The sequence below is a fragment of the Oncorhynchus kisutch genome, linkage group LG17 (genome assembly GCF_002021735.2).
Source record: "Oncorhynchus kisutch isolate 150728-3 linkage group LG17, Okis_V2, whole genome shotgun sequence".
NCBI lineage: Eukaryota > Metazoa > Chordata > Actinopteri > Salmoniformes > Salmonidae > Oncorhynchus > Oncorhynchus kisutch.
The window spans coordinates 37,413,436-37,427,801 of NC_034190.2; the positions used below are offsets into that span (position 1 = coordinate 37,413,436).

At 44.3% G+C, this 14,366-nt stretch overlaps 1 protein-coding gene across 6 annotated transcripts in view; it reads left to right on the forward strand.

The window, feature by feature from the left end:
- The window catches only part of samd12 (sterile alpha motif domain containing 12), a 117,957-nt gene that overhangs the window by 19,541 nt on the left and 84,050 nt on the right, over positions 1-14,366 (forward strand). For all 6 annotated transcript variants that reach the window (XM_031793767.1, XM_020507136.2, XM_020507134.2 and 3 more), the window contains exon 2: positions 12,845-13,041. In XM_031793767.1, the coding sequence (XP_031649627.1) occupies positions 12,874-13,041 (168 nt within the window). In that variant the 5' untranslated portion in view covers positions 12,845-12,873. The remainder of the gene's footprint in view (positions 1-12,844; positions 13,042-14,366) is intronic.

Genomic DNA, 14,366 nt, shown 5'->3' on the forward strand with positions numbered 1-14,366 from the left:
TCTTTCCCCCTCATTGACTCTGCCTCACGATGTACGCACAGCGCATGTCAGAGAGGAAAGGGAAGGGGGGTGAATGTTCTGGGCTATATATAGTAACTGTTGCAGGGAAAAAAAGCATCCTTTTTCCTCAACCCCCACCTACCCCACTAAGCCCCCCTCCAACAGGACACAGACCAGGCAACTCTCCCTCCATCCTTTCTTCACATCTCCGTCCCTCACCTCTCCTTCCATCCCTCACCCTCTATCCCTTTTTGAATCTCTCTCTTTCTATCTCAGCATTGCTGTAGTTGTACAGACACACTTAACAGAGAAAGCATAATGAATTGCTGCTCCAGAATGGTTGAACACCAGTCATGCAATGAGTAACGATATGGAGAGGGAGAGAGCAGGAGGATAGCTCCGTGCCCTGCATCCTAAGTTGCCTTTGTTTAAAACATGGCCCTCTCATGTATATTGCCCTTTCTGTTTGAAGGAGAATGCATCATGGTTTCTGCCTAGTTCCTCTCAATCTTGGAAGTCCCAGAGCTAGGGTGAATACCGGAATATTGTTTTACATTGTGGGATGCAGCTCGTCTGCCTAGGGAGACGACTCAGAGCGTGAAACTGAAACGGCACCAGATGTATCTGGTAATCACCTAGCCTTGTCAGCAAGTCATTATGCTGATTAAAAATTGTGATAATGAGGTGGCATTGTAAGGGTTCAGTGGAGTTCATGTTTTGCTGCCATTGCGTGTTTACTATTGCTTGGATTTGAAACTCTCAGGGGTTTATGTCTAGTTGTCTAATTTACATTTTGTTTCTATCAGCTCAGATTTGAAACACTTCTCTCACATTTAATTATTTATTTGTTGATAATACACTAAACAACATAAACGCAACATGTTAAGAGTTGGTCCCATGTTTCATGAGCTGGAATAAAAGATCACTGACATTTTCCATACACCCAAAAAGCTTATTTCACTCAAATTCTGTGCATACATTTGTTTACGTCCCTGTTGATGAGCATTTCTCCTTTGCCAAGATAATACATCCAGCTGACAGGTGTGGCATATCAAGAAGCTGATTAAACGGCATGATCATTACACAGGTGCACCTTGTGCTGGGGATAATAAAAGGCAAATGTGCAGTTTTGTCACACAACACAATGCAACAGATGTTTGGAGGGAGCATGCAATTGGCATGCTGACTGTAAGAATATCCGCCAGAGAATTTGGCAGTAAGTCCAACCGGCCACATACCACTTGTATGGCGTCGTGTGGGCAAGCGGTTTGCTGACGCCAACGTTGTGAACAGAGTGCCCCATTGGTTGCGGTGGGGGTTATGGTATGTGCAGGCTACGGACAACGAACACAATTGCAATTTGAATGCAGAGATACTGTGACGAGATCTTGAGGCCCATTGTCGTGCCATTCATCCGCCACCATCACCTCATGTTTCAGCATGATGATGCACAGCCCCATGTCGCAGGGATCTGTACACCATTCCTGGAAGCTGAAAATGCCCCAGTTTTTTTCATGGCATGCACACTCACTTGACAATGTCACACATTAACCACGTTTGGAATGCTCTAGATCGACTTGTACGATAGGGTGTTCCAGTTCCCGCCAATATCCAGTAACTTCACACAGCCATTGAAGACAATGTGAAGGAGATGTGTCAAGCTACATGAGGCAAATGGTCACACCAGATACTGACTGGTTTTCTGATCCACGTCCCTTCTTATTTAATTTTTTAAAATAAAAATTGTATCTGTGACGACAAACCTATGCATATCTGTGTTCCCAGTCATGTGAAAACCATAGATAATGGCCTACTGAATGTATTTTAAATTGACTGATTTTCTTATGAACTGTAACACAGTACAATCTTTCATTGTTGTATGTTGTGTTGTTTATATATTTGTTTAGTATAGTCTTGTAGCCTATAATTGTCACAATAAAATCCGGCAGGACTTTGTCCAGTAACCCATTGTGGTGTCCTCTGCTTTACATTGTCGTGGACTGGAGTGGTAGAGCTACTGCATCAGGTTCAGATGGGCGTCTTGCCTCCTTACTCTATTATAAGGAAACACTTATTTTAAAAAAAATATGGTTTTCCTTGTTGGGTTTCCTGTAATCTCTCGATGACAGTGGCCCAGAACAGGATTTGGCAGCTCTCCCCCACCTGGCATCGCTCCAACATGACTTACATCAGATTTATGGACGTGTCTTTTTTTATTTTATATCTCCTCACGACACAAATTTGCCTGTCGTGGAAATTTATGAAAATAATCAAATTATTATGCAGCTCGTGTAGTTTGTGTACCCTCCAAAAATAGTGTGGGTTTAGACTGGATTAGAGCGAATGTGTTTTTCGAGATTACAGTCAAGGAAACGGTTTTCATCTATGACCTTGAGCATAAGAGTGCGTGCATTTTATTTATGTGTTCCATTTTTTATTTTGGATCATTTTGCAAGCCTTTTGAGGTGATGGAAAGTTTGGATTTTCAAAACTATTCCAATGGTAAGGCCTGACAGAAAGAGTACTGTCTGTTTTCTGATTAGACTTCAAATGTGGCCCGCAATCTACATTTGATCAATATGTGTGATTTATGTAATGAATGTCCTCAAAGTAAGATCATGTTGGCCACTCTACCAAAGGATGTTATCTGCTGCCCTCTAGTGATATTCTAGTAGAACAACATGCACCAAGAAATCACATTTAGATTATGGCGATTCATATTAACAGAACATGCAAGTCGCGGATGCAATGATCTGCTGTCCTTACCGGATTCTGATGCGCACTTTGAAGGTGTTAGAATAACTGTACACGTTTACTTTGCCTCAGCCAACAAGATGAGTAAAGATAAGCAAAAACACTGGCCCATGTCAATCTATTACCCCCATTTTTTTCTTCTTTTTTTTTCTTCTTCTTTTTAACCTTTATTTTACTAGGCAAGTCAGTTAAGAACAAATTCTTATTTTCAATGACGGCCTAGGAACAGTGGGTTAACTGCCTGTTCAAGGGCAGAACGAAAGATTTTGTACCTTTTCAGCTCGGGGATTTGAACTTGCAACCTTTCGGTTACTAGTCCAATGCTCTAACCACTAGGCTACACTAGGCTACACTAGGCTACACTAGGCTACACTAGGCTACACTAGGCTACACTAGGCTACACTAGGCTACACTAGGCTACACTAGGCTACACTAGGCTACACTAGGCTACACTAGGCTACACTAGGCTACACTAGGCTACACTAGGCTACACTAGGCTACACTAGGCTACACTAGGCTACACTAGGCTACACTAGGCTACACTAGGCTACACTAGGCTACACTAGGCTACACTGCCGCCCCACTGCCGCCCCATAGTAGAAGAGTTTACATATTCTATTGGTCAGCCTGTCTAGAAAGAAATGGCTTTTCCCAAACAAACTCTGGGACGATAGATCCCAAATTCATACAACCAGTAGGCCTAGGCTAAAAAAAACACGTTAAAAAGCAATGAGTCTGATGCAACTGATCAGATCATTTAGCTTAAAAATGTTAATTGAATATTTCATCACATAAGTGCACACAAGGCACTAGGCAAGTTAAGTAATAAGTTGCATGGACTACACTAAGTGTTTAGCATGATTTTTGAATGACAACTGTACCTCATCTCTGTACCACACACACACACAATTATCTTTAAGTCCCTCAGTCGAGCAGTGAGTTTCAAACACAGATTCAACCACAAAGACCAGGGAGGTTGACATTGACTATCTGAAGTTATTAATAACAATGTGGATGGTGTATCAATACACACAGTCACTACAAAGATACAGGTGTCCTTCCTAACTCAGTTGCCGGAGAGGAAGGAAACCCCGCAGGGATTTCACCATACGGCCATTGGTGACTTTAAAACAGTTTTCTCCCTATTTTAAACTCTGAGGAAGACTCAAAAACATTGTAGTTACTCCACAATGCTAATCTAAATGATAGAGTGAGAAGAAGGAGGCCTCTACAGAATAAAAATATTCCGAAACATGCATCCTGTTTGCAGTAAGGCACTAAAGTAAAACTTTGTCCTTAACACAAAACGCTATGTTTGGGGCAAATCCAACACATCACTGAGTACCACTCTTCATATTTTCAAGTATGGTTATGCTTGTCATCGGCATGGACTAGAGTTGTATTTTTGGGTGGGGATAAAAATGAACTAAATAGAGCTAAGCACAGGCAAAACCTGGTGGTCTGCTTTCCAAAAGCTGAAGAACATGCGCACATCCAGGTACCTTTTTGCAGGTGCTGGAGTTGAAGGAGGAAAACGCTGCACACTGCTGCTCATGCTCCCAGGTCTTTATCAGGCATCCATTTTCCCAGGTGTGGGTGGAAGGTCGTATGCATGTATGGGCAGTACTCCGTGAAATCACTTCCTGAAACAGGAGGTACAAATGTATAACAGGTTCACAGTATAAAAGTATATGACCATACACAAGGAATGTGATCAATATTTACAGTTTCTTTTATAGATATATCACACAAAAGTAGGTGGATTTGGCTATTTCAGCCACACCCATTGCTGACCAGTGTGTAAATTTGGGCACACAGCCATGCAATCCCATAGACAAACATTGGCAGTAGAATGGCCTTACTGAAGAGCTTGGTGACATTCAATGTGGCACCGTCATTTTTATTTTTATTTCACCTTTATTTAACCAGCTAGGCTAGTTGAGAACAAGTTTTCATTTACAACTGCGACCTGGCCAAGATAAAGCAAAGCAGTTCGACACATAGTCAATAATACAGTAGAGAAAAAAAGTGTATATATACAGTGTGTGCAAATGAGGTAATATAAGGGAGGTAAGGCAATAAAAAAATAGGCCATAGTGGCGAAGTAATTACGATATAGCAATTAAACACTGGAGTGATAGATGTACTGCGGTGCAAAGGTGCTAAATAAATACAGTATGGGGATGAGGTTGTTAGATTGGCTCTGTACATGTGCAATGATCTGTGCGCTGCTCTGACAGCTGGTGCTTGAAGTTAGTGTGGGAGATATGAGTCTCCTGCGTCAGCGATTTTTGCAGTTCGTTCCAGTCATTTGGCAGCAGAGAACTGGAAGGAAAGGCGGCCAAAGGAGGAATTGGCTTTGGGGGTGGAACAGTGAAATATACCTGCTGGAGTGCGTGCTGCGGCTGGGTTCTACTGTGGTGACCAGTGAGCTGAGATAATGTGGGCTTTACTTAGCAAAGACTTGTAGATGACCTGAAGCCAGTGGGTTTGGCAACGAGTATGAAGCGAGGGCCAGCCAACGAGAGTGTACAGATCACAGTGGTGGGTAGTATATGGTGCTTTGGTGACAAAATGGATGGCACTGTGATAGACTGCATCCAATTTGTTGAGTAGAGTGTCGGAGGCTATTTTGTAAATTACATTGTCGAGGATCAGTAGGATAGTCAGTTTTACGAGGTGAAACAGTTTTACGAGTGAAGGATGCTTTGTTTGTGAAGGATGCTTTGAAATAGCCGATTCTAGATTTAATTTTTGATTGGAGATGCTTAATGTGGGTCTGGAAGGAGAGTTTACAGTCTAACCAGACACCTAGGTATTTGTAGTTGTCCACATATTCTAGGTCAGAACCGTCCAGAGTAGTGATGCTGGGCTGGAGGGTGCAGGCAACGATCGGTTGATGAGCATGCATTTAGTTTTACTTGCATTTAAGAGCAGTTGGAGGCCACAGAAGGAGAGTTGTAATGGCATTGAAGCTCATCTGGAGTTTAGTTAACAGTGTACAAAGAAGGGCCAGAAGTATACAGAATGGTGTCATCTGCGTAGAGGTGGATCAGAGAATCACCAGCAGCAAGAGCGACATCATTGATGTATACAGAGAAGAGAGTCGGCCCAAGAATTGAACCCTGCGGCACCCCCATAGAGAGTGCCAGAGGTCCGGACAACAGGCCCTCCGATTTGACACACTGAACTCTATCAGAGAAGTAGTTGATGAACCAGGCGAGGCAGTCATTTGAGAAACCAAGGCTGTTGAGTCTGCCAATAAGAATGTGGTGATTTGTGTATATTGGTTCCTAACTTCTCTGAAAAGTTGCATATCACGGGGGCTATTTGATGCTAATGCAGTACGCCACAATGTTTTTGTGCTGGTCGAGGGCAGTTAGGTCTGGAGTGAACCAAGGGCTATATCTGTTCCCGGTTCTACATTTTTTTGAATGGAGCATGCTTATTTAAGATGGTGAGGAATGACCTTTTTAAAGCGTAACCAGGAATCCTCTACTGACGGGATGAGGTCAATATCCTTCCAGGATACCCGGGCCAGGTCGGTTAGAAAGGCCTGCTTGCTGAAGTGTTTTAGGGAGCGTTTGACAGTGATGAGGCGTGGTCGTTTAACCGCAGTCCCATTATGGATGCAGGCAATGAGGCAGTGATCGCTGAGATCCTGGTTGAAGACAGCAGAGGTGTATTTGGAGGGCAAGTTGGTTAGGATGATATCTATGAGGGTGCCCGTGTTTATGAATTTGGGGTTGTACCTGATAGGTTCATTTGATCATTTGTGTGAGATTGAGGGCATCAAGCTTAGATTGTAGGATGGCCGGGGTGTTAAGCATGTCCCAGTTTAGGTCACCTAGCAGCACAAGCGCTGAAGATCGATGGGGGGAAATCAATTCACATATGGTATCCAGGGCACAGCTGGGGGCAGAAGGTGGTCTATAGCAAGTGGCAACGGTGAGAGACTTGTTTCTGGAAAGGTGGATTTTTAAAAGTAGAAGCTCGAATTGTTTGGGCACAGACCTGGCTAGTATGACAGAACTCTGCAGGCTATCTCTGCCACTCCGCCCCCTTCGGCAGTTCTATCTTGTCGTAAAATGTTATTGTTAGGGATGGAAATTTCAGGCTTTTTGGTGGTCTTCCTAAGCCAGGATTCAGACACAGCTAGGACATCTGGGGTGGCAGAGTGTGCTAAGGCAGTGAATAAAACAAACTTGGGGAGGCTTCTAATGTTAGCATGCATGAAACCAAGGCTTTTACGGTTACAGAAGTCAACAAATGAGAGCTCCTGGGGAATGGGAGTGGAGCTAGGCACTGCTGGGCCTGGATTAAGCTCTACATCACTAGAGGAACAGAGGAGGAGTAGGATAAGGGTACGTCTAAAGGCTATAAGAACTGGTCGTCTAGTACGTTCGGAACAGAGAGTAAAAGGAGCAGGTTTCTGGGCGCGATTCAAGGCATAATGTACAGACAAAGGTATGGTAGGATGTGAATACAGTGGAGGTAAACCTAGGCATAGAGTGACGATGAGAGATATATTGTCTCTAGAAACATTTTAACCAGGTGATGTCACTGCATGTGTGGGAGGTGTAACTGAAGGGTTAGCTAAGGCATATTTAGCAGGGCTGGAGGCTCTGCTTAAGTGAAATAAGACAATCACTAACCAGAACAGCAATGGACAAGGCATATTGACATTAGGGAGAGGCATGCGTAACCCGGTGATCATAGGGGTCCAGTGTGTAGTTAAGCTGGCTGGAGACACGGCGATTCAGACAGGTAGCGGGCCGGGGCTAGCAAGCTAGCAGAAGAGCCTTATAGGTACGTCGCAACGAAAGAAGTCTGTTGTAGCCTCCTCGTTGCAAAAACAACCCTCGGGCAGATTACGTCAGTAGTCCAGTCGTGATGGATTAGCAGGGCGTCGTGTAGTAAAAGGGGTCCAGGCTAATTGGCAAAATAGGTATTGTAGCCCAAGGAGTGGCTGATGGACCTCTTCAGCTAGCTGGGAGATTGGCCTAGCATGGGCTAGCTCCAGGCTAATTGGTGCTTGCTTTGGGACAGAGACATTAGCCAGGAGTAGCAACTCGGATTGCAGCTAGCTAGCTGCAATGATCCAGGTGAAAAGGTTCAGAGCTTGCGGTAGGAATCCGGAGATATGGAGAGAAAATAATTCCGGTATGCTCTGGTTTGAATCGCGTTGTGCAAACTAGTGAGGGATTTCCGAGCTAGAGGTTAGCTGATGACCGCTACCAGTGGTTAGCTGACCACTATCTAGTATCTAGTTAGCGGGCTAGCTTCTGTTGGGGGATTCTGGTTCGAAAGTAAAGAAAAATACTTTAGAAAATAGCAGATCAATACCACATTGCATGAGGCAAGTTGCAGGAGAGTATTTTGAAGTTGAGGTTTAGGGAAAATATAAAAAATATGCAAAGAAAAAAGATATAAAAGATATATACACCGGACAAGATGAGGACAAAGACGTCTGTCTGCTACACCATCTTGGAACAAAACTGCAGTCTGGACCCCAGTTCTAGGAGATAGTCATGGTCGCGTAACGTGTTCATGGAAAACTCCTGGCCATAGACATGACCTAATGTAATCTATAAAAAATATACATAAGGAATATAAGGCTGATTTTAGTCAGGTGCCCAGTGATCCAGTAGAGTTCTGTTACTTACACAAACACTGAGGGGGAGTAAATTGGTGGGAACTCATTGACATCCAAAACATTGTCTGTTTTGTGTGGAGCATTCCACTGCCACGCTGTAGGCTCTGACCAATAGAACACTGTGGGCCAGGGCCATAGGATTCCACATTTCCAACAAGTCAGTTCGTCAACTTTCTGCCCAGCTAGAGCTGCCCCGGTCATCTGTAAGTGCTTTTTTGTAAAGTAGAAGCGTTTAGGAGCAACAATGGCTCAACCATTGTGGTAGGCCACACTAGCTCACAGAACGGGACCAATGAGGGCTGTAGCGTGTAAAAATCATCTATCCTCAGTTGCAGCAATCAGTACCGAGTTTCAGACTGCCTCTGGAAGCAACTTAAGCACAATAACTGTTTGTTGGGATCTTCATGAAATTGGTTTCCATGGGCGAGCAGCCACACAAAAGCCTAAGCTCACCATGCACAATGCCAAGCGTTGGCTGGAGTGGTGCAAAAGATGGAAACGCATCCTCTAGAGTGATGAAACACGCTTCGCCATCTGGCAGTCCGACGGATGAATCTGGGTTTGGTGGATGCCAGGAGAACGCTAACTGCCCCAATGCTAGTGCCAATTGTAAAGTTTGGGGGAGGAGGAATAATGGTCTGGGGCTGTTTTTCATGGTTCGGGCTAGGCCCCTTAGTTCCAGTGAAGGGATATCAATGGTACAGCATACAATGACATTCTAGACAATTCTGTGCTTCCAACTTTGGAGGAGACCCTTTCCTGTTTCAGCATGACAATGCCCACGTGCACAAAGCGAGGTCCATACAGAAATTGTCTGTCGATCAGTGTGGAAGAACTTGACTGGCCTGCATAGAGTCCTGATCTCGCCGACTGCGAGCCAGGCCTAATCACCCAACATCAGTGCCCAACCTCACTAATGCTCTTGTGGCTGAATGGAAGCAAGTCCCTGCAGCAATGTTTCAACATCTAGTGGAAAGCCTTCCCAGAAGAGTAGAGGCTGTTATAGCAGCAAATGGGAGACCAACTCCATATTAATGCCCATGATTCTGGAATGAGATGTTCGACGAGCAGGTGTCCACATACTTTTGGTTGTGTGTATGCGCGAGTGTGTGTGTGTGTGTGTGTGTGATCTCTCACACTATTCAATTTGGGCAAAAAAAGCATTTGGAGATTTTGGAACTATAAAAACGGTTTTAAGTTAAGGCCAAAGGAGACCGTGTGTTGAGCCTGTGGATCCAGAAAGATTCCCTTTTGAAGATGGGTTTCAGTTGTGGGTCAGTATCCATAATGTCCCAGTGCTGCCTGATAATGTCCTTTTTAAATGCCTTTCCCACTGGTGAGTATTCTGCTTTTTCTTTAACTTTTGGTTGAAGGCTTTCCAAGTGTGTTAGCCCTTCAAAACAATAATTTGCATGTTTTATCCAATTTGTCGTTTGTAGCCCTCTTCCTTTTGTGGACGTGGCTGGAAGCTGTCACCTCTTGAGGGGGGTTTCCTATAGAGATCTGTAGAGGGAGGGTTTTGTCCTTCATAAAACTGATTTTGTGATAGGGCGTAGTTAATGGTGAAACGATGGTGCTCATTCATAGTTAAATGTATTTATATTTAAATATTTAAAAAAAATATTTGCCCCCTTTTCTCCCCAATTTCGTGGTATCCAATTGATTTTTAGTAGCTACTATAGTAGCTACGGGCTCGGGAGAGACGAAGGTCGAAAGCCATGCGTCCTCCGAAACACAACCCAACCAAGCCGCACTGCTTCTTAACACAGCGCGCATCCAACCCGGAAACCAGCCGCACCAATGTGTCGGAGGAAACACTGTGTACCTGGCGACCTGGTTAGCTTGCACTGCGCCCGGCCCGCCACAGGAGTCGCTAGTGCGCGATGAGACAAGGATATCCCTACCGGCCAAACCCCCCCCCTAACCCTGACGACGCTAAGCCAATTGTGCGTCGCCTCATGGACCTCCCGGTCGCAGCCGGCTGCGACAGAGCCTGGGCTGGGATAAAGGGGTTAAGGTCTGGATTCAGCACCACTTTTTTTTCTCCAAACATTGGTTAAAATAATTAGGAGCCGTAGTGCCCCCCGTCGCTGTCCCTTTGGTCTGGAAGAAAAAGTCAGTTCCACCAAGTCCACAATACAATTGGCACATTCATTGAGGAAGAACTTGAGGGCCTCTAGGGCCACCCTGGTGGGGGATGTTTAGTATATAGACTGGTAACATCAAAAGTACACAGAATAGAATGTTCTGGTGTATGGCCCACATATTTCAGGAGATTAATCAAATCAATAGTCTCTGGTATACGTGGGGAGAGCGATCACCCGGGGTTTCACTAAATAGTCTACAAAGGTAGAGATATTATCTTTCAGCGATCCGTTACTAGGTGGCATCATGCTCTTGTGAATTTGGGGAGAGAGTGTACATGACCAGGGGGTTGTCAACTTTCATATACTCATATTCTGTCTTTGTAATTTTCAGCACTGCATTCTCAGAATGTCCTTGTCATAGTTTGCAGCTTTTTACATCACTATTGCACCTCTGTCGGCATGTTTTTATCATCATACAGGAGTCATTCTTGAGTTCCTTAAGGGATTCTTTTCCTGCTTTGGACATATTATGGAATAACTTGTATTCTTGTTTCTTAGCCAGGAGATAGCCATGTATCTTTCTCAACGAGGCAGCAATAGGTTTCAAGAGGGACTTATTTTGGGTGGTAAATATTTGCTAAATGCGTTTTCCCTTATGTCTTCAAAGCGAGAATCAAGTTCATTGTCATTCAGGTTATCAATTGGAAGAGCATTAGCACTCTCCTGTCTGGTTACTAGTCTCATTCAATGGATTTACATTGGCAGGTGTATAGGGGGCAACCCCATTACCCCAAAACTCAGTCACTCAAACTGCGTCACTCAAAAGCTCAGTCACTCAAAAGTCGATAACTGTATCAGTCATTGGCCTGTGATGTTGGGACAAATGATAGTCCCTTAGCTAGGGCAGATGAACATGTATCAGATATAGACCTGTTGGACAATTTAATTACCGTGTCTTGCTCCGTGTGTGGGGGGGGGGGGGGTGGAGGGACTTTGGGTGTTGCCGTCTTCCTGCGTTATCCTCTCCAGCATTTCTTGCTTGGAAAGCGGGGTGGGTGGTGGTTGTGATGACGGCCTATTCGATGATGTCGTCCATCGGGATTCTCCAAAAAAGAGGACGCTCCGGCTCTTAATTGGTCACTGGAGTCAGATGTGAAGGGAGGTTGATCGCCACTAGGATTATGGCTGGGCTGGCGTTTACCCTTCCAGCTTGCTCGTGGGAGAGTGTCTCTGCCATCCCTCCAGAAATGCACCTTCTGCTCCGTGCAGTTTAAAAAAATTTTTAGCTTGCTTGGCTTTGTCTCCAAGTTTGTCATTTTTTCCCACGTTGATCAATGTTCTCTTTTTTTTTTTGTCCTTTATTTGTGATCTTGCTTTCTAGATCAACATTTAGCTGTTTCATTTGATCTCTAATCATGCTCAATTGTTCTGACTTCTTGTATGGTCAGAGCTATTAAATCAAAGGAGTATTTATTAAGAATCTCGCACCATCGGTCACAAAAGAAGGGGTTGTTCAAACCAAGAGAAGGTGCTTTCTGTATCCATAATCCTCGTGGAATTATTTTATGCCTTAGATAATCGCTCAATGTGACTGCATGATAATTACTGTTGTGCTTCTCAGCCAAGGGAGTAGGCTCACTCACAATTTTGCCTAAGAACACAGCCATGAATAAAGAATGGTACCAACACATCCTCATAGGGCAACTTCTCCCAACCGCCCAGGAACAGTTTGGTGACGAACAATGCCTTTTCCAGCATGATGGAGCACCTTGCCGTAAGGCAAAAGTGATAACTAAGTGGCCCGGGGAACAAAACATCGATATTTTGGGTCCATGGCCAGGATACTCCCCAGACCTTAATCCCATTGAGAACTTGTGGTCAATCCTAAAGAGGCGGGTGGACAAACAGAAACACGCAAATTCTGACAAACTCCAAGCATTGATTATGCAAGAATGGGCTGCCATCAGTCAGGATGTGGCCCAGAAGTTAATTGACAGCATGCCAGGACAGATTGCAGAGGTCTTGAAAAAGAAGGGTCAACACTGGAAATATACATCAACTTCATGTAATTGTCAATAAAAGCCTTTGACACGTATGAAATGCTTGTAATTATACTTCAGTATTCCATAGTAACTTCTGACAAAAATATCTAAAGACACTGAAGCAGCAAACTTTGTGGAAATGAATAATTGTGTCATTCTCCAAACTTTTGGCCACGACTGTACACTTACTAAGTAGCAAGATGATGGTTGGTTCACAGACACACATCTATACTGTACACATTGGTGTCCTATAGTTTATTTAACCTTGTGTTTGTCCCCTCCCTCCCTCTTATCTCTCCCTGCAGCTGTCCACTGCAACCTGACCCAGAATGGGATGGACCACCAGATGTGCCCGGACGATGTGACCTCTCACCTGGAGGAGGAGCCTCTGGACCAGGGTGCCATGCTGGACGACGACAGCCCCACCTATCAGGACGTGAGCCCCGGGTACCAGCGCCGCTCACCGCCCCAGCGCTCCGTCTCCGAGTCAGAACTCTCACGTGTAAGAACGGGGACTTCAGTGCCGTCTTCATCAACCCAGTCCCCGTGACCCACTAGTCGTTACAAATATTTGACGTATCCTAAATCCAGCACATCTGGTTCATAAAAAAAACGCTTGCTGATTAGTTGACTAGTTTTCAGGTGTGCATGGTGTTGGAGCACATTAAATGTGTGGTACGGCTGGTGTGACCCGAGGACTGGGTTGAGAAAGGCTGCTCTAACAAATGTCAGGATGGGTACCAGGCTGGGGTGACCACTCACCATAATCATTGGTATGTAATAGATTTGTAGGTGCATTTTGGGATATTAGTAACATGTCCCATCTTTCGCTGTCCCTTGCTAATTTTCAAGGAATTTCAGATCTGTAATTCTAACAGACAATCTTGAATTCAGCAATTACTTACTACACTTTCTGGCACCTAACCATTGCTTGATCAATCAAGTAAATACACAACTTTTCAAATGAACTCCCTTGACAGCCCTTATTCAATGTTTCCTGAGAATGACTTGTTTAGATTAAAGGTTGTCATAAGTGGAGAATTTGATTTGATTTCCTCTCTAAAAATGGCATCCTGTCGAGACAACAGATCTGACATTTCCTCCTTTTTCTGCCTCTGTCTCTGAAGGGAGATGAGAAAGAAAACGACAGAGATAATTATCTGTCAAGCTGACTGCCTGGAACTGCTTTCACCCAGACAATATGTCCTCCAAGAAGCCCTATGTAGGTACGCCTTTGAAATGTAGAGGAACAACTAGGCTTGGGCAGATTTTAATATTGTCATCCTTCTCTTATCCCGGGATTTAGTGAAAAAGAACATGAACTAAATGGCAAAGACAGGCAAATCCAGCTCATAAAGGTATACAAGCATAGCTAGTAGCTACCGAATGTCATTTCCGATGAGTGTGGACTTTTACGAGCAAGCGTGAACGAGAGAAATTGTGCAAATGAACAAAGTTGTGATGCATGCTTTTCTGATGGAAGAGTAGCATGTGCACACGGAGGAGAGAACTCTAGTAGGAAGCATAGGGGAAAAAATGTAATCTGTGCAGAACTCATCCAGAACTCTCTGACTTCTGGCAGAAAGCCATTATAAGATATCTGACGGCAAATATTTTAGTAGTGAATTGCATACATGTGTAACTTCATCACCTCATGTGCGCCGCACAACAGAGACTCACTATAGATATAGAAAACTATACACTCCCGTTGTGCGATTTACTAACAAGCGCTTGACTGGCTCAACCGTTCTGGGGAACTATGGTAAGCTTCATAATGTGACAGGTGACATGACGAACCCACTCTGCTTTATCTCCTAATGTATTGCA